Raw genomic sequence first — 21,148 nt, 5'->3', positions numbered from 1 at the left:
AGTACACTTACGGTTACGTGTCAGAATAAATAATAGTACTAGGTACAGAAGACTCACTCTCTAACAAAACGCGTCTGTTACGATCAGCACAGATATGGCCGCTAGGTGGCGACAGCGCCACGCGCGGCTTATGGCTAGCCACCAAAATTGGGGCGGAACGGATGTACTTTTAGCTACCTGTAGCAAAGCGACGAAATCGCGGAGTGAGACACGCCTGGTTACGTGTCAAAGCGCCTATCGCCCCACACTCAATGGTATTGTTGAAAGTTCCACCTCAACTATTGTTAAGACACTGACAATAGTATTTTAGTTATGTAATGTTCGTATTGATTAAATATAGATGTGTTTATGTCGAGCTAAGATAAACTAAGGCATAGTTGAATAATCTATATGTTTTGTTTCAAGCTTTTATAGCAAGTGACAAATGGTTACAGAATGTGCTTGTATTAAATAAGTGCATTGAGTTATCACTACATAGTATAAAACAAAGTCGCTTCCCGCTGTCTGTCCCTATGTGTGCTTAGATCTTTAAAAGTACGCAACGGATTTTGATGCGGTTTTTTAAAATAGATAGTGATTCAAGAGGAAGGTCTATGTATATATAATTTGTTAAACCGTGCGAAACCGGGGGCGGGTCGCTAGTTAAGTAAAAGTTGTGGCCTTGTGGCGTTAAAAAAATGTATTTTCTTTCTTTCTTTCAAATATGATCCAAAAAAATTGTTTATCTTTATGCTGACCGTTATTTGCGGTTTTAGAACGCCTCATAGACGAGTTCATGATATGTGTGTACAGATGTATATTTTATAATATACATCTGTATTTTATAATATACAGATGCATAATTTTTTTTCATCGTATTTTCACGGAAACGTACGAACGTTTCTTGCTATTTCAGTCAATCTCGGTACAAAAAGTACTGAGGTTGACTGAAGTAGCATGACAAATACCAACGTTTCCGAGAAAATACGATGGAAAACAATTGTGACGTTATCTATGAAAAGGGACCTTATTGTCGATGGCGCTTACGCCATTATTAACAATGCTCCGATATAAATGCAATGCCGCGCGACGCTGTGCGGCGTAAGCGCAATCGACAATAAGGTCCCTTTTCATAGATAATGCCCCAACCCCAATTATCACCACATCTGTAGATCAATTTATTTAAATTCTATCGTACGCTAAATCAAAACAGCATTGTACCCGCACTGTTTATAAAACGACTACTTTTGATTGGACGCTCATCTAACTAAAACAATGACTAAACATTCATAGGACATGTTTAAATTTCATTCGATAGCGTGATTTGTATGGGATTTTGAACAGGGGCCCGTTTCTCAAAAGCTTGTAACTTGTAATACAAGCGGATTCCACTTGTATTACAAGTTACAAGCTTTTGAGAAACGGGCCCCAGGGCGCCAAGCGGGACGTTTTGGAAACTCAAAATGTGATACAAAATGAGACTTAGTGCAATTAAACGCGTACGTCCGTTTTGGAAACTCAAAATCCCATACAAATGACACGCGTACGTCACGTCACGCTATCAAATAAAATTTACACTAGGGGTACAGACAGCAGCAGAAGTTGCTAAGCGGGCGAGGTGTTACAAAATTACCTTGACACGCTCTTATTCTCGCGTCGCGTCAAGATCATTTTGAACACCCAGCCCGCTTAGCATCTTCTGCTGCTGACTGTACAGCTTACAGAGCCACTAGTTAAAGTCATTAAATGGTAACTTATTAAGGTCAAGTGTTAAAATACGGCCAATGGTCGGCAGAGAAAGGACAACCTTGCGACAGTTAAGTCACGTGCTTACGTAATAACGTATATGCAAATTGGACCTTAAACCTTTAGGGTAAGATTCAAATTTCTCTACCTTCAAGATTAAGACTTGAATCATGATTTAGTATTGTACAGCCGCCATCAAATATATTGGAGCGGCCAAGGTGCTCACAAATATCTGAACACGCCTCTATTGCCAGGGCGCTGGAGTGCGTGTTCAAATGTAAGTATGTAACTTTAACCTTGCCTATCCATTCCATATGTGCCTATTCAAAATCACTGGCGATTTTTTTTACATGCTACCTATGCCAGTGAGATTAGAAAACACAATTTATAAAATAGTTATTTACGATACAAGTGCGGAAAAGAGGAAATTCGAAACGAGTGGCGATAAATTAAAAGTATTAAAACACGACCGGAGGGAGTGTTTTAAATCGACACGAGTTGCGAATTACCTATTCGCACGTGTATCGTACAACGTTTTACATTACTGTTAGCGACGTGCTCAAAATGGTTTTTTTTTGGTTTTGTTTAATTCTGTTTATTATTGTGGTACTCCGATGATTTGTACAACTTTAGTTTTAAGCTGAAATTTGGAGGTAGATATACGTGTGACGCAGCGACAAGGTTCCAACGGTTTTTGTTTTTGACCACGGGTCAGTCGGCTTGTCTATCCGCGCGCGACACACGTACATACTGCTCTCATGTTAAAATCATGTGGTGTCTGTAACTTTTAGAAATTAAACTGTGTTTTCGTGTCCCGTACTGTGAGCTTTTATTGTGGAACACCTTCATCATCAACAATTACATATGGCACTTTAAACTTTTGACATACGCACGGAAAGTTCTATTTCTCGCACTAGTTCGGTAAAGTAGCACAATATGTACTGTAAACATATTTTTGGTTCAGTTTTGTATAAAGATATCAAATGGACCGGTTCATAACAATTATAGTGGTTAAAAAGAATAAAAGCCTTCCGAGTCTCCCGTTGTCGAATATAACTGTTCATTTAGGTGAAAGTAAAGCTCATAAACTTTCGCTTTCTTAAGAAAAAATCGTAGAGAAACAGATAAAATATAAATAGGGAACTTATTGTCATCAGGAAACACTTCCGAAACAATTAATTGAAGAAGTACCCACTAATCATCACGCACTATCTCCACTTATGACCGCCACATACCACGAACACATTACGCGAAGTAAGGTATAAGGGTTCCGTTTTTTCTTTTTTAGGTACGGAACCGTAAAAATTAATGCTTAAGGCTCAGGGGGCCATTTCGACTGCGGAATAATTTCAACTAGTCGAAATATCTTTCATGTTTTACGTTACTAACTAGAGTGCCATATACATAATAATAATAATATGTCCAGATAGCGAAAAAGATACAATACAACTCCTCTTTATTGCAAAACCTCAATAAAACATTTACAGAGAGACACACATAATACCTACATGAAGACAGAGGTAACAACAGGCGGTCTAATCGCTAAAGAGCGATCTAAATCTATCTAGTTAATTTATCTAGATCTATCGCGAAAGATGTGTTGTGTGTGACTCTAGTTAATAATGTAAAACATGGAAGATATTTCTAATAGTTGAAATTATCCCGCAGTCGAAATAGCCCCCCTTCACCTTACCTATTTCCAATTTAAAAAAAATCTAGTTCCTTTTGGACCATAGTTTACGGTAAATTATTAGCAATTTGTATTAAACTACACTTTAATTCCGGACACGATTAACAAACGCCATGGCGCAATTTCTACCGGCTACCTGTAAAATGGTAAAATCACGTGGAAATGTTTACAAAACAATAGCGCATTGTTTACAAAAAGTTTTGTAGGCGGGAAATGCATGACTTAGAATTTGCTTTTTAGGGTTCCCAAGGAGTACGAGGGCTGTTTGATAAGTACCCGTTTATGAAAAAAATAATCAGTTGTTTTTGTTTATATGCATTTATTTTTCTTCATAGTCTCCTTTTAACTCTATACACTTGTTCCACCTATATTCAAGCTTCAATAAACCATCCAAAAAGTATGATTTCGGAAAGTCATTAAAATAGGCCTCTGTGGCGGCAATGACTTCGTCATTTGATCCAAATCGCTTACCACCGAGCCATTTTTTCAGGTTGGGAAACAAAAATAAATCGCATGGGGTCAAATCTGGAGAATACGGGGGGTAAGGCAATAGGGCGTAGCGTAATTGTGTTAATTTAGCCATCACAACTCTAGACGAATGAGCTGGTGCGTTGTCGTGATGAGACAGTACTTTTTTATTTTTTAAATGGGGTCGTTTGTCCTTCAACCCAGCGTCAAATTCATCCAATAAATTGGCATAGTACTGCCCTGTTATCGTTTTCCCCTTTTCTAAGAACTCAATATGTATAATACCCTGCGAATCCCAAAAAACGGTCGCCATGACCTTTCCAGCCGATGGAACGATTTTTGCTATCTTTCGCGCAGGTTCACCCGGTAAAATCCACTTCTTCGACTGCCCTTTCATTTCCGGGGGGTAGTGGTGACCCACGTTTCGTCTACGGTCACGAAACGACGCAGAAACTCCTTCGGGTTACGCTTGAACACGGCCAAACACTGCTCCGAAGTAGTCAGTCGGTTCCGTTTTTGCTCCTCCGTGAGTAAACGCGGCACCCACCTCGCCGATACTGTCTTCATACCCAATTTTTCTTCTAATATGTTTTGTACCCGCTCGATTGGAACATTTACAGCATCAACGATTTCTCGAAGTTCAATTCGGCGGTCGGCTAAAACGATATTTTCAATTTTCTTAACCATATCGTCTGTAGTCACCTCAATTGGGCGGCCTGGGCGATCCTCATCAAAGACGGTTGTTCTCCCCCGCTTAAACTCGTTAAACCAGTATCTGACGGTTGTCATAGAAGGAGCACATTCATGGTAAACCGCTTGCATTCTTACTTTTATTTCATCACATGTTTTTCCTTCCAAAAACAAGAATCTAATTACAGACCGATACTGCTCTTTCTCCATTTTCACAATTTTAAGTTCACGCTTTCACTGAATCGCTGTCAAATGAGAAAAAAACAAAAGAATGCTGTTTTTTTTTTAAATTTTCCCACCTCTGAAAAATGGCTTAAAACGATTGTATACATATTTTCGGCCCGTGATATTAATACATTTGGAAAACGGGTACTTATCAAACAGCCCTCGTAAAAACGGGACCCTATTACTAAGACTCCACTGTCTGTTTGTCTGTCACCTGGCTGTAACTCACTCATGAACCGTGATAGCTAGACACTTAAAATGTTCATAGATGATGTATTTCTCTATTAATCTTCTGGTGCTTTATTTCTTGCATGGTATAAAATAATTTCTTTTAAATACAGTCAAATACCCTATTCGCCATACTCCCGGTCCGTAAAATGACTGGATAATATCCATCCGCCCTCGCGTTCGAGATGAAATTCTCAGTGACATCGCCTGCGTTCCGGTCGTGCGCGTTGGATATTAATGAAAAACTTGGAATGTTTGAAATAGGTCTCAGAAGAGTATGAAGCAATCAGTATTATTTAACCAAGGATTGAATTACTGAGAGGAATTAGGTGCTTTAATCATGATTACTATTGATTACCCTCGGGGCAATAGATAGACCATAAAATATAGCGGCGCCACCGTGTAAGGTTAAAACAACACCGTGTATTAAGGTTATAAGATGATATACCTTGCAGGTGTCTTCAAGCTTTACATTTGTAGTTTATACCAGGCGTGTCTCACTCCGCGATTTCGTCGCTTTGCTACAGGTAGCTAAAAGTACATCCGTTCGGCCCCAATTTTGGGGAAAGCCATAAGCCGCGCGTGGCGCTGTCGCCACCTAGCGGCCATATCTGTGCTGATCGTAACAGACGCGTTTTGTTAGAGAGTGAGTCTTCTGTACTTAGTACTATTATTTATTCTGTGTTTATACATACAGTTCAAAAGTTTTAAAGTTCTTGCACATTTTTATAAAATTACACTCCCTGTAGTCAGGTAAATAAATATTAAATAAAATTTGGCAATAAAATGTCATAAAAAATTCAATTCAATGGGATAAATAACCTCCGGCCTTCATTTTTCTGCCTTTTTCAACAGACAAAATTGGTTTACTGGACTATAATTATTATTTTTTTCTCAATAAACTTAATTATGACCTTATACAGCCGCCATCAGCTATATCGGAGCGGCCAAGGTGTTCACAATACCTGAACACGCACTCTAAACAATAGAGGCGTGCTCAGATATTTGTGAGCGCCTTAGCCGCTCCGATATATCTGATGGCGACTGTACCTAAAGCTTTTAAAAGCATCGCCCACAAAGCTCCAATGCGTGGGCGTCCACCGCCTTTAAATATTGATTTCTGAACGCCCACGGCGCTCCAATGACGTCACATAGGGGCCAGTCCAGACGGGACAATTTTCGCCTATTAAATTGAACATTTGATCGGGTGGTGTGGACGCAAAAATGAAAATGAAGGACATTGGCTCGCCGAATCTATTATGAAATTGTGTACGTGTGAAGCGTCCAGATGAGATTGATACCAATTTATTTTCTGATCAAATTGTCAATTTGATGATTTGATCATCCAGTCTGGACGGGACTTGTCACACTTATCAGCATCAAAGAGTGACGTGACAGCCAAAGTGGTCAAATATTTCGGAACACATCCTTATTTCTATAGTAACAAAGGCGATATATTTCGCAAATTAGGCCGTTAACTATCTATTTGATGCTGACTGTACATGTCGGATTTTTTTTTATGTGGGCGCAGAAAACTTTCTGGCCCCTGTTTCACCACGGTGACAATTTGTCACCTGACAATGACAATTCGCCGTGCATGGCTGTTCCAACAAGATTTTTTTTTAATAATGAATTTGTGTTATTAAAAAGAAAACTCTTTTCATATCGTGAAGAATAAAATGGGGTATCAAAACAATTTTATATAGTAATAATCGTATTATTAGAATTTTAGTTTTCGATCTGTTTTCGATATGTTACTGATCTGATCTGTCAAAAGTGACATTACTCAACCAAAAACGTCACTCTGGACACTGACAGATCAGTATTATATCTGAAACAGATCGAATCACTAAAATTCGAATATGCCTGTAAGAAATGTTAACTCACCCAATCTCCACATCGTCCAGCCTCTGGTACTTGACGTTCCGCGACATGTTGCCGTCCCTGTCACACACTATGTCGCACTCACTCACACATCATCGGTCTATAACTCCAGTAATCGTTTTATAATCGCTTGTTCTACAATAGATTTAATTAAATTAACACATTTTTTAGGTTAATTTACACTTGATTCAAAAAAATACGTGTTTTGATGAATATAAACATCTTGTAATGTTAAAATTGTTAGTTTATAACTGTGGGTGTCTTTAATTAGTGGTATGTTATTTGACTACAAATTACTGTTGGTTGCCGCTTATGACAATTTTGACAATTGTCTATTGACATACCTGTTATTTCATGAATTAGTAATTTGTTATTGCAAAGCCGTAAGGTTCAACGGTGGCCAATTAAGAGTGTCGTCACTAAGAGCACTTGTCGGGATATCTTAAGTGATTAGAGAATTGATAAGGCACTCGTAAGACTTGCAGTCGGCACTATTGCACACGGGTTTGTTTACATACAATAAAATGTACCTAGACTATACCTACAGCGTGTATTTTTGATACGACTACAACAACAACAACAACAATTAACAACAGCAGTTATAGAATAGGCCCTAGTGAATTTAGACGATAGTGGACGAAAGTAGTCCACATGTTCCTCCCTGGATATTGACTTTGTGGAAAATATTTCACCTATAAGTACTTACTAAAGGTTATTGCAGGTGACTGTACCTATGTGTGTATGTGTTTAAAAATATTTAAAAAATATTTTGTAAGTTAATTTAGTTTTTTGGCTGTCCTGAATATATGATATGATGGTATATGAAATTATCACAAATAGGGGATTGGACACGGACGGATTGTATCAAATACTACTTATATAATCACTTTAGACCCGATTAGTATATCTTTACTGTCTTGTACTATTATCGCCTGTGTTATCACTAAACAAAACACTATTAAATAAACTAAAAATCTCTCCATTAACCAGTATTTCGTCACGAAGTCTAGTTGACAATCACCGCACTGATAAATATCACATAACAACGTGAAACGCCGCGTGAATAACGCTTATTTTTAGGCTTAAAGACTCGAGCCCTCAAGACTCTTACGTCTTGAAGACTCGACTACATTTGAGAATTGTATTTATTTATTTTACGCGTATGGATGTAAGAAATCGTCTTTGCCGCCTTCGAGGCATTAAGCCTCGAGAGTCTTAAGGGGCCCTCTGATTAACAGTCCGCCGGACGGTATCGACCCGTCAGTTGTTCGGAGCTGTCAACTTTTTGTTCTAACTGACAGGCCGATATCGTCCGGCGGACTGTTAATCAGTGGGCCCCTTTAAGGGTTCGAGCCTTTAAGCCTTGAAATTAGCGTTATTCACGACACTAGAAACGCGTCGATATACCATGAACGAGTTCTATAAACTGAATGATAACAACTATCACTATGTAAACGGTTTATCTTCCAGATTAGAGAGTGTCTTTCAAAGGGGCTTATATCTTTATGAAAACTGTACAAAGATAAGCCCTTCTGAAAGCTCCTCATGCGCTGTCGATAGCAGGTCAAATAACGATTAACAGAAAAGTGGGAATGGTTGGTAAACTTTAAATCATTGGCAACTCATGAACAAATTTAGAGGAACGCAAAAAAAATGTTAAATTCCTGATGGATTACAGCGTAGAGATCACGCACAATTTTTGTTACACCTTGTATACTACTAAGTACTTGAAGGGATCTATATCTGAATCCCTAAAGTATTTTCTCCTATCTTTGCATTCCCTAATATTGTTTGTCATAATGATCAGTTATCCTAACACTAAAAACCCTAATGTTGGTTTCCCTAATTATTGATTACTTATCCTAATGTTATTAAGTATATTTTCTTTTTTGCGAGGGTCGCAGTTCTAACCCTAACCTAACCCACTTTTGTCGTAGCAAGTTCTAAAACCTAACCATTTTTCAGAACCTTACATTATGGAAAATAATCGTTATGACAATTGATCGTTAGGGCATGTGCCCATTAGGACAAACCAGTTAGGGCAAGTGACTTTAGGACAAACGTTAGGGATTCAGAATGACACCCTACTTGAAGTAATCATATAGAGCTAATATTATACTACTTGAAGTAACATAGAGCTGATATTACCACGTTAAACGATTATAATCGGTTGCGCCACCGCTCCAATTCGCGGGTGAAAGTCGCGTTACGAGGTAAAAGCGAGCGATGCGATCGGTACCTGATCATGCGCACTTTTAAACATCTTTTGTATTTTTCAACCAAAAAGGACAGTCATCAGACTTATCGGAGCGGCAGAGGTGCTCAGAAATATCTACACACGCACTGTCGCCTTAACTATATTTGAAGCTAGAGTTAGACCAAGAAAAGTCTGCAGCGATTTTGATAGCCCACGCAGTGTTATTTACACGTCATAAATTCATAGAAGTTTGACATTTAAAATGACACGTGCACTGCGTGGGCTATCAAAATCGCTGCAGACTTTTCTCGGTCTGACTCTAGTTAAAAAACCGGCTAAGTGCGAGTCGGTCTCGCATTCCAAGGGTTCCGTACATTAAGTCCGACTCACGCTTGGATGCACATTTCTAATAGGTTTTCCTGTCTATAGGTAAAAAACTATTTTGTGTATTTTTTTCAAAATTTTTAACGCAGTAGTTTCGGAGATAAAGGGGGGGGGGATGTTCGGACAGACAGACGCACGAGTGATCCTATAAAGGGGCCCACTGATTAACAGTCCGCCGGACGATATCGGCCTGTCACTTAGAACAAAAAGTTGACAGTTCCGAACAACTGACAGGCCGATATCGTCCGGCGGACTGGTAATCAGTGGGCCCCTTAAGGGTTCCGTTTTTTCCTTTTGAGGTACGGAACCCTAAAAACAGTTGCCAACAACGCAATAAACACCAAATATTATTTAGGATTCAATTTTAATGACTATCATTACATTATTTATTTTTTATCACCGAATCTTTATAAACCGTTCATTATGTTTTGATTGATATGATAAAACGATATCTGTGATTTGAAACCTTGAAAATATTGAATAATTTTACGGTTTAGACTCACTTGTTTTAAGTCACTCGCGCGGCATGTTTCGGAGAGCCTAGGTCTCCTTTCTCAAGCACCAACAGCCGTCAACGGCCGTCGTGAACGCTGCTCGCACTGTTGGTGCTTGAGAAAGGAGACCTAGGCTCTCCGAAACATGTCGCGCGAGTGACTTAAAACAAGTGAGTCTAAACCGTAAAATTATTCAATGTTAGCATGTCTCACAACAGTTTAAATTCGACCTTGAAAATAAGTTGTGTTTCACAGATAACTAGGTACGAGTATTAGTTTTTTAACTAGCTACAAATGTAGCTAATGCGACAGTGCGTGTTTAGATATTTCTGAGCACCTCTGCCGCTCCGATATATGTGATGGCGACTGTACATCACGACATAGTATAAAACATAGTCGCTTCCCGCTGTCTGTCTGTCCCTATGTATGCTTAGATCTTTAAAACTACGCAACGGATTTCGATGCGGTTTTTTTAGATAGAGTTATTCATGAGGAAGGTTTATGTATAATTTGTTAACCCGTGCGAAGCCGGGGCGGGTCGCTAGTTGTGTATAAAGGGCGGCAAAGAAAAATTCTCGAACGAGTTTCAATTGACGCCCGAACCCGATGGCGAGAGCTTAATTAACACGAGTTTGAAATTCCTGTACCGCCCGCACACATGTTTTTCATCACACTTGTGAGGGAAAAAAGGAAATAAATTTCGTACGTACATTTACAGCCCTAGGACGAATTAGGATTTACGGTCCGCATCGCCATCGTGTAATAACACCTTTTGCGAGCAAGTGTGATGAAAAATCGATAATTTAGTTTCGTAACAATGATTAATTAAGTTGTTAATGATATTCATTGAACCCATACTTGACTTTTATTGAATCTATTCCGATTTTAGACGCAATACTTGTTCAACGCAGTAAATATTGAGTTATAGGTCTAACATTTAGGATAAAAATAATTATATGGCATTTATTGTGAGTTGGGAGCCTATTGTGTCCCACTGCTGGGCAAAGGCCTCTTCTTCCATTCATCCCGGTTTTGAGCTGCATCTGGCCAGTATCTCAAGTCCAAGTTATCCCGCCATCGCCGACGAGGTCTGCCGGATCCCCAGTTGACTTGTGGGGCGACCACTCCGTGGTTATCTTGGCCCACAAGTCATTCGCCATGCGGCAGACATGACTAGCCCAGTCCCACTTTAAATTTTGCCACTTTTCGAGCTACATCTTTTGGCATAAAAACATTAATACTTATCTGGGAGACCCAAGTTTTTCTCGGAAAACATATTAAAACTCAAAAATGCGCGTTTTCCCAGAGATAAAACCTAGTTAGATCGATTTTTCGGCCCCGAAAACCCCTATATGGCAAATTTAATCGAAATCGTTAGAGCCGTTTCCGAGATATATATGTAGGTATATATATGCTCACAAGAACCAAATAGGATGCCGCTCAGCATAAGCTGGTTTTCAAGGCACCCAAAATTAAATTAAATTAAACTTAGGCAGTATAGTAAGAAGTTTATATGGTTAGCTATGGAACATACCACAGTTTTATATTGCCAGTTTGTCAAGAAAAACATTAAACTTTCATAAGTATCATAACTGAGGAAAAATCCTTTTAAAACTTTCAAGGAAAATCTATATTGAGTAAAGAAGAGTATTGATAATTTTATAACCCTTGACTTGACAATATCAGGTATTATAGGTAACTATCTCATAATATCGTCCATATTTGAAGTAACTGATATCACTGATAGTACCCATCATACGACGAGAAGTAGGATGCAATTAATAATTAATAGACACAGAGTGTTAATTATCAACGAGGTAAATAATAAATATGGAGGTCATGTTGAACAAATTTTACTATGGGACCAACCACGAGATCGGGTAAAAGATGGCGGTTTCCTAGTTTTCAAATGATCATATAACAACTATTAATATTGCTGTTTGTGGAGACTGGTCTATGTAAGCTAACACGAGCTATTATATTTAGTAACTTTATTTTTGAGGATAATTACATGGACACACCTCATTCGGTTCTCGTATGCTATTTTATTTTTATTATCATTTTCTTTGAATGTTTTAATTATTATTATTATTTTTTTACTCTTGGAGACCCTATACGCCTCTAAGGATAATTTGATTGACTACTATATATTGTAATCTTTTAGTTATGATGACACTTAGAGACATTTACATCTCTAAATAATTTAAGATTATAGTTTTTGTATCTTTGTGTTTTTTTTTTCAATACTATTGTTATAGCTTTTTTTGTAATTCGACATTTAGAGACTTAATACATCTCTATACTTTAGTTTGATTTGATATTTACGGCTTAGTTGTATTTTATAATTGTTGATGTTTTTTTTTGCTGTATGTAAATTCCATGTTGACGTGTAAAAGTGCCCTTGTGGCCTATTTGCTGAATAAATGTTGATGTTTGATGTAGGGACCCATAAGCAAATCTGAAAATCAGCGCTGGGTATATATCTAGACATATATCAGCGGGCTCAGCACGGTTCCATTTTTTATCCACTATCACTAAGCCCGTCACTTTCGCACTTACATACTTGTTAGAACGTGACAGGCATGGTGATAAACGATAAAAATGCGACCGTGCTACTAGAGCTGGCTAAAAGTTGTGCATGATTTTGTATAATTGTCTTTGTGAAATGAGTGTATATTGTTTTTCTCTCGTGTATTTTTTTTATGGTATTGCCTATATAAATGGACAGAGAGTAAACTAATACAAGAAAAAAAAATCAGTTTGCAAACTTGACGATTTGTTTTAAATATGTACTACCTATTCCGAACAATTCACAACTACATACATTCAAGAACTTACTGTAGTTTTTTATCTAAAGAATCTTTGTACTGCCATCAGATATATCGCAGCGGCCAGGGTGCTCATAATATCTGAACACGCACTGTAACGCCTTGACATTAAGAGGCGTGTTCAGATATTTGTGAGCACCTTGGCCGCTCCGATATATCTGATGGCGACTGGGCATCCCACACTCGAGCCTAAGACCTCGCCGGCAACCAAAATGCAACCAATTCACTTGGCAATCTTGGTCGATTACGATTATGCACCCAGCCGCCGGAATACCAGAGGACCTACCGCGAACACCGAAGTTCGCATATTGCGGGCGTCTTTCTCTTCTACTCCAATAAAGGCGTAATTAGAGTGACAGAGACATATGCCAGCAATTTGCGAACTTCGGTTTCTGCGGTAGGCCCTCAGAATGCACGTGATTATTGTTTGCCGGTCTTACCAAAAGTTGCGTAAATACTGAAGAGGATACTTGGATAGCATACTATACATATATGCTATGTTGGGGAAGGGTCTTTATGTGGCACTAGCGATCCGCCCCGGCTTTGCACGGGTTAACAAATTATACATAAACCTTCCTCTTGAATCACTCTATCTATTAAAAAAACAGCAACAAAATCCGTTGCGTAGTTTTAAAGATAAGCATACATAAGGACAGACAGCGGGAAGCGACTTTGTTTTATGCTATGTAGTAACGGTGACTGGTAGAGATGGGTCGTGGGTATTTACCCAATTTCCTCACCTAGGTAAATACCCGGTAAATACCCATCTACCCGGTATTTAACCGTATCTACCCAAATGGACGGGTAGATTCATTTCTTATTGCACATGTCGAGTTGTGTTAAAGTGGAGATATAAACCGAGTTTAGGTTGTAATTAATGTGTGTCATTTAAAATGAAAAGGTTTAGTGAAACCTGCAGTTGTAACTAAGGATTTTTAGTACACTTTTGATAAATATTAAAAAAAGACCGTCATAAGAGTATTTTTTTTAGATTTTAGTAATTTATCATACTTACACGTTGATAATACACATTCTAACTTCAGTCGGCAGGGGGTGTGGTTGGAGGGAGGGGGGTAAAAGTGTTTTTTTTCATATTTCTTGGAATCTGTCATTAATATCGAAAATTGTTGTATGTACAAACTAAAGCACACAGAATTTCCTACAAAAAAGGTTATATACATTTTTGTCCTAAAACTAACTGTATTTGACTTATGAGCTTCCCAAGTTGTGACACTGCACAATTTTTTTTTCTTATCATTCATAAGTAGTCTTTATTTTCATCTTTCTAATGTATATTAAAAGCGTTATAAAACATTTCCGGAAGCCAGGAAATGATTTTACACGATATTCATAATTTGACTTATATGTTAAAATCTAACTTTACCTCATAGCAACCTTTTCGTAATTAGTTTGAACATACATTTTATGTAACATTATAAAATATTACTTAAATTAATATTATTTATACTCACATACCATTAAACACATCAAATTTAGAAGAAAAACGAAAATACCCGCGTATTTACCCGCGGGTAGGTAAATATCGGGTATATACCGGGTAAATACCCGCTCTCGGGTATTTACCCGGGTAGTTACCCATCTCTAGTGACTGGTGCTTAGTTTGAGGCCAGGGTAATCTAATGAGTTTCTGGACACTTAATACATATGTACTTTATGTACAAAATATTACGATATTGTTTTGTTAGGATCCTGGAGAAATCGATGGAACTCCTAAGCTAATTAGTGGTTATGGTTTAACCCATCTATTTTAGTCACTTGCGCGACATGTTTCGTAAAACCTAGGTCGTTTTCAAGCACTAACAGACCTAACAGTGCTATATTAGCGCTTAGATTAGTGTTAGTATGACTCAGGCCAGTTTCAATCCGATGGATTGAACAAATCATATTATTAGACAGTACAGTCGACGTCAAATATATGTTTACAATTTTGCACCTTACTCCTTTGTAATAAGGCGAAAAAAGTAAACATATCATTTGACGTCGACTGTACAATAGTGATTTGGTTATTTTTATGGCAACCCGTGTTCACCTCTCATCGGGGAGTGATATTTGGTGAAAAGACGAAAAAATTGTGACGTCTTAAACTGTTTCTCGTAGTCGGTACGTTTTGTTGAAAATAAAAGAATAACTTTCATTTTTTGGCAATAACAACTAACTGGAATCCGCTTCGCGCTCAGCTTTCGTTTTGCGGCGAATTTTTTTTACGCTGCCGCTACGAATTTTTGATTTCTGTTGCTATACTAATACATTAACACTTTCCTGGATAACTTGTACTTATTGTACCCCTAATCATAAACGCATTATCTAAGACTTTTTCCAATTTTACTATACACCAGCAAACGATAAAACTGTGTACAGTCGCCATCAAATATATCGGAGCGGCCAAGATGTCCACAATATCTGAACACGCACTCTAACGCCTGGCAATAAAGGCGTGTTCAGATTGTTGTGAGCGCCTTAGCCGCTCCGATATATCTGATGGCGACTGTATATCTATTCAACAGTAAGATCAACCACGCAACTTTAACACCACAAATATATTAACATCTTATAACACAACACCAAACTTACAAACATATCAAGAACACAAACACAATTCACATATTTCCGAGCGAATTTCGAATCGAGACGGAAGTTCGACAACTTTCGCTTCGGGAAAGCGAGACGTGGTTACGCCGCGGCGGTACGAAGGAACTGAGGCTGTGGCGTAGGTCGGGCTGAATGGAAGTAGAGGTGGGCAGAGTCGATATCGATATCGATAACCTGCTAAAGGGGCCCACAGATTACCAGTTCGACGGACGATATCAGCCTGTCAGTTAAACATTCAGCAGCATTCCAATTGAGGGGGGATTTAAATCTTCTCGGGGCAGAGGTGTAGGGTTGGAGCCGGTGTAACTTTATTTGACGTTCATAAGCGCATTGTAATTATGCCTACTTGAATAAACTATCTTTTATCTTATCATTCTGAGCGTGTTTATGGAGCGCGAAAACGGCCCCATGCTCAGCCGTTGGCAGAGACTGCATGCAGTCGTCGTTTAGTTTTAAGTAGTTGATCTCTTTTTATTTCGTACTAACACTAGAAATAAGATTTTAATGTTTAAATTACTAACCATGTATGGACATTTTCACTCTGAAACAAATGATTTTTATGCATTTTATTTAAAAGCAAAAGGTGACAGTTCCGAACAACTGACAGACTGATATCGTCCGGCGGACTGGTAATCAGTGGGCCCTTTAAGATCACCGACTTTTTGACGTGTGGGAGTGCCACAATAAATGTATTTTTTTCATCCATAGATTATAATTGCAAAAGTAACTATACAATCGTGAAAACAGACATGTATCTCTCTAACCGCTGAACAGATTTAGATCAAATTTGGTATGGAGATAGTTTGACTCCTGGGAAAGGATATGGGATGGTGCAAAGGGGCGTGGAATTGATCACCTATAGACGGACTACGCAGACGAAGTTGCGGGCAGAATCTATAGTTGATCATGTTTATTATTCCAATCAGATGAAAGAAACTGGACACCTACGATAAATACTAATGGGAAATTATGTACAGCAGAACCGAGGTCTAATTTGATTTGATGAGTTGCTATAGTAATCCTTCGTCAAAAACTTGCAAAAGCTGATAAAATATCGACAAGTATACAATCGTCACATCACTAAAACTATTACGCACAACCCATTCAAGCACTTAGCAATTTCTTACAATCTGACACACATCTCACAACGGAATATCAACTCTACTATCATTACTTAAGGTCTTAATTTGCTTAAGTAGGTTAACTACATAAATGTACAATGTCAAGGTGATTTATGTCGTATTGACACGTAATTAGAGTCGAAAATTATTTGTTTACTAAAGATCCTATTAAGATTGGAATGTGATATCAAAATGATTGTCAATTTTAATGATAAGTAGCTAAGACTCAAAATGGTTCGTAATTCTGTAACTAGTTTTTCTTTGTTATGGTATGATGTAGGTATATGATAATATAAATTAAGCTTTTTCTGTGTATAATACTGCGGTTTATGTCTGCGTCTCAGTAACAAAACAAATATTGCAACAAAACATATACCTGTGAAATATGTAACTGTCTAGATTTTATTTTATTTTAGACTGTTATTTTAACGAGAAGCGCTGGTGGCCTAGCGGTAAGAGCGTGCGACTTGCAATCCGGAGGTCGTGGGTTCAAACCCCGGATCGTACCAATGAGTATTTCGAAACTCATGTGCGAAGTATCATTTGATATTTACCAGTCGCTTTTCGGTGAAGGAAAACTTCGTGAGGAAACCGGACTAATCCCAATAAGACCTAGTTTCCCCTCTGGGTTTGAAGGTCAGATGGCAGTCGCTCTCGTAAAAACTAGTGCCTACGCCAATTCTCGGGATTAGTTACGGTACCCAGGCTCCCATGAGCATATGACTATGTTCTTTTAACGCATATACCATTTAGTATAGCGGGTTAAAGGTGACTTTCGCATATGTGCAGTCAGCAGCAGAAGTTGCTAAGCGGGCGACGCGTTCATAATTACCTTGACGCGCTCTTATTGTCTTAACAATAAAGTCGCATCAAGATCATTTTGAACACCTCGCCCGCTTAGCAACTATTACTGCCGACTGTGCGTGGTGGCCAAAGATGGTGGGTTCACTTTACAGTCCGTCCTCATATCACAATCTCTATTCCGGCTTGGTGTTGGTTCAGTCACGATTTAAACATTAACCGGATGTAAGTTTTTATAAGTTACGGAGTAGTTATGACCTTCGAAAATATTGTACTCACATTCATTAAAAACAGCGCCTACTAATGATTTAATAGCAATCATGTTTGTCGTAAATTGATTGCTCTGACAAATGTGACAGGCGCTTTGATAATCAAATAGCGGTAGCACCGATAAATGTGTCGGAGTCTAGTCAAAGGTCCCACTTAGCCGCTTACTATTAGGACGAAATTTGCTCGTATCTTTATACGAATTACCTGTCAAAGCGTCCTTATGGCAAACGACGAAGTGAAAGTTTTTGCTTCGAAACGACACAAATAATATTTGTAATGTAAGATTTGAGTTGACTTTACTATTTTAATACTCACTTTGATGGCTTTTCCAGCATTTCCGTGGTTTCGCCTGTAACCAAATGAAAAAACAATTGTTTTTAGAAAAGTTGACGAATAAAGTGCATAATAGGGAGTTTTACTGCAATGTTTTGCCGCCAGAGTGCAGCACTAGCGCCTTTCGTAAACCAGAGTAATTTATACATACTACGCCTTAAACTGTATTAAATTTGACAAGTTTTCACAGACAATAAAATATGACATTGACACATCAAGGCGGTTTGTTTACAAAGGGCCTACCAGGAATCGCGAAATCGAAACTCTGATATACCTCTTTATCGCTCGAATATGCAAGAGTGATAGAGAGGTTAGATAACAAAATTTCGACTCTCTCGTTTGCGGTAAACCCTTAGAATCCTTAGATTGTGACTGATTGAGGGAGTGGCGCCCCTACCTACGCAGATTTTCGCTAAATTCCCTATTGTTTTCCATCGTATTTTCTCGAAAACGTCCGTATTTGTCATGCTATTTCAGTCAATGGCAGTACTTTTTTAACCGAGGCTGACTGAAATAGCAAGACACGTTCGTAAAAATACGATGGAAAATAATTATGCACTATATCTGTACTTTTTACACCTTTTCCAAACTTCAACATTTATTCAGCAAATAGACCACAAGGGCACTTTTACACGTCAACATTGAATTTACATACAAGCAAAAATAATAATAATAATACATCAACAATTATAAAATACAACTATGAATACAACTAACTACAACTACCAAATCAAACTAACGTATTACAATTACTTAGAGATGTATAAGGTATCTTAATGTCAAATTACATAAAAAAACTATAATAATATTATATTATTTAAAAAAAAAGAACATGGAAAAAAATAAAATCTAACTTATTTAGAGGTGTAAATGTCTCGTAAGTGTCAGAGCTATAAGATAATATAGTTTATCAAATTATCCTTAGAGATGTATAGGGTCTCCAAGAGTCAGAATCCTGTATAATTAACACATTCATTAATAGAATTCCACTATTGATAACTCTTTGCTTTGTCATAAATAATTAAAATGATAAATGTAATAGATAACTTACACTCCGTCATGTTGCTATCTGGGTTTGACTCGATTCAAATCAGGTCCTCGTGTGACATGCCTAAGGGCAATGACCTCTGCAACAAAGATATGTATAGGGTTAATCACAGAACAAGTAATAAGGTTAGAATGGCGATGCGAGCAGGGTACGTGTTGCCGCGGTTTTGAGCAAACGCTCGCCTGCTACTCGCTCGCGCTGACCGAAAAACGAAGTAAACATGCCTTTTTGCGCCACAATAACGTTCAGATTAAGAAGCCAGACATCAAACTTACGGCCGCTTACGCCGTGAGGAGAATTAGACAATTGACTGATGTTGAAACAGCTCGCCTTGTTTATTATAGTTATTTTCATAGTGTAATGTCATATGGTATTCTGGTTTGGGGCAAAGCAGCTGACATACAGACTATATTTGTCTTACAAAAGAGAGCCATTCGTTCTATATATAACTTAAGAGCGCGTGAATCATTAAGAGAACTTTTCAAAGAAATTAATATTTTAACTGTAGCTTCCCAATACATATATGATAGTATTATTTATGTTATTAAGAATCTAGACTCCTTCACTAAGAATTCTGATGTCCATAACTTTAACACTAGAAATAAAAATAAGCTTGCTATCAGAAAGTTTCGTGTCCGTAAGGTACAAAAGTCATTCGTTGGGCAATGCATTCATTTTTATAACAAGTTACCTGAGGATGCTTTAAGATTACCCTTTCCAGCTCTTAAGAATTACTTAAAAAAGTCATTGATGTTAAAAGCTTATTACAGAGTCGAGGACTACTTGACAGACAAACATGCATGGTCCAAACCAGAAACTAATAAAAAGTAGTAGCAATTAAAAACATTGTATTATGTATAGAGTTATAGGTGACACAGCTCAGGTAAGCAGGAAAACACATCAAATATTATATGTTGGTAATTCATAATAATCAATCAGATTTATATAATATGTTTTCCCATTTCTTTTAATAACTTTATTTTCTTTTCCTTTTGTAAGAATTTGATATGTTTTCTGAAAGAGCTACGAATTTGTATGATTCCATGTACATATGTAATTAGGACTCGCGCACGGAGGGTTCCGCACCATCAACAAAAAATAGAGCTAAACAAGCAAAAAAACGGTCACCCATCCAAGTACTGACCCCGCCCGACGTTGCTTAACTTAGGTCAAAAATCACGTTTGTTGTATGGGAGCCCCACTTAAATCTTTATTTTATTCTGGTTTTAGTATTTGTTGTTATAGCGGCAACAGAAATACATTATCTGTGAAAATTTTAACTGTCTAGCTATCACGGTTCGTGAGATACAGCCTGGTGACAGACGGACGGACGGACGGACGGACGGACGGACGGACGGAAGGACGGACGGACGGACGGACAGCGGAGAGCGGAGTCTTAGTAATAGGGTCCCGTTTTTATCCTTTGGGTACGGAACCCTAAAAACGACGCTGAGCACGAGCAAGCACATAATTATATCGCTGTTCCGCTCGCATATATAGCGTGCGATAGAGACAGAAATAAGCGGGTCATACATTCTTTGTGGTTAGTGTCCTAAAATTGAATTTAATTGAACTCAATTCAATGGGGTTGGCAACTGTCAAAAGTTTGCATAGATGGCGCCATCATAGCTTGGGCATATGGCATATGGGGCATTATCTATGAAAAGGGACCTTATTGACGATGGCGCTTACGCCGCACAGCGTCGCGTGGCATTGTATTTATATCGGAGCATCGTTAATAATAGTGTAGCCGCCATCGACATATCGACAATGAGGTCCCTTTTCATAGATAACGTCACATATTAACATTAGTTATCTTGGCTGAATTACTAAATCTACTAGGATTAACCACAATTTCAATGAGGCTTGTAATTTGGAAGCAAAGTATTAATAAAAAGTGATTAATATTATCAATATCAATTAATGTTAAACTAAGATTTGATTGTAGCAATATATCAAGGTTTTATGCGCATAAGAATCTCAATTTCAATAAATAATTGATTAATTGTTGTCTTAATTGTGTTCTATATAGCAGATACTAAAATATACAGTTTAATTTAGTCAATTTTCAAATTCTACTGCTTCGTAGCAATTTTGCAAAAATTATACCTAATTGGAAAAATTTGTGTAATCAAACTGCCGCAAAGTAAGT

General features: G+C 37.9%; 1 protein-coding gene across 1 annotated transcript in view; it reads right to left on the bottom strand.

Moving 5' to 3' along the window:
• Positions 1-7,071, bottom strand: part of LOC134660503 (copper-transporting ATPase 1) — a 64,865-nt gene extending 57,794 nt beyond the window's left edge. The window contains exon 1 of the mRNA XM_063516274.1: positions 6,914-7,071. Coding sequence (XP_063372344.1) covers positions 6,914-6,960 — 47 coding nt within the window. The 5' untranslated portion in view covers positions 6,961-7,071. The remainder of the gene's footprint in view (positions 1-6,913) is intronic.
• Positions 7,072-21,148: the final 14,077 nt, after the last annotated feature.

Source organism: Cydia amplana, chromosome 27 (assembly GCF_948474715.1).
Source record: "Cydia amplana chromosome 27, ilCydAmpl1.1, whole genome shotgun sequence".
Classification (NCBI taxonomy): domain Eukaryota; kingdom Metazoa; phylum Arthropoda; class Insecta; order Lepidoptera; family Tortricidae; genus Cydia; species Cydia amplana.
This window is presented reverse-complemented; position numbering and strand designations above follow the sequence as displayed.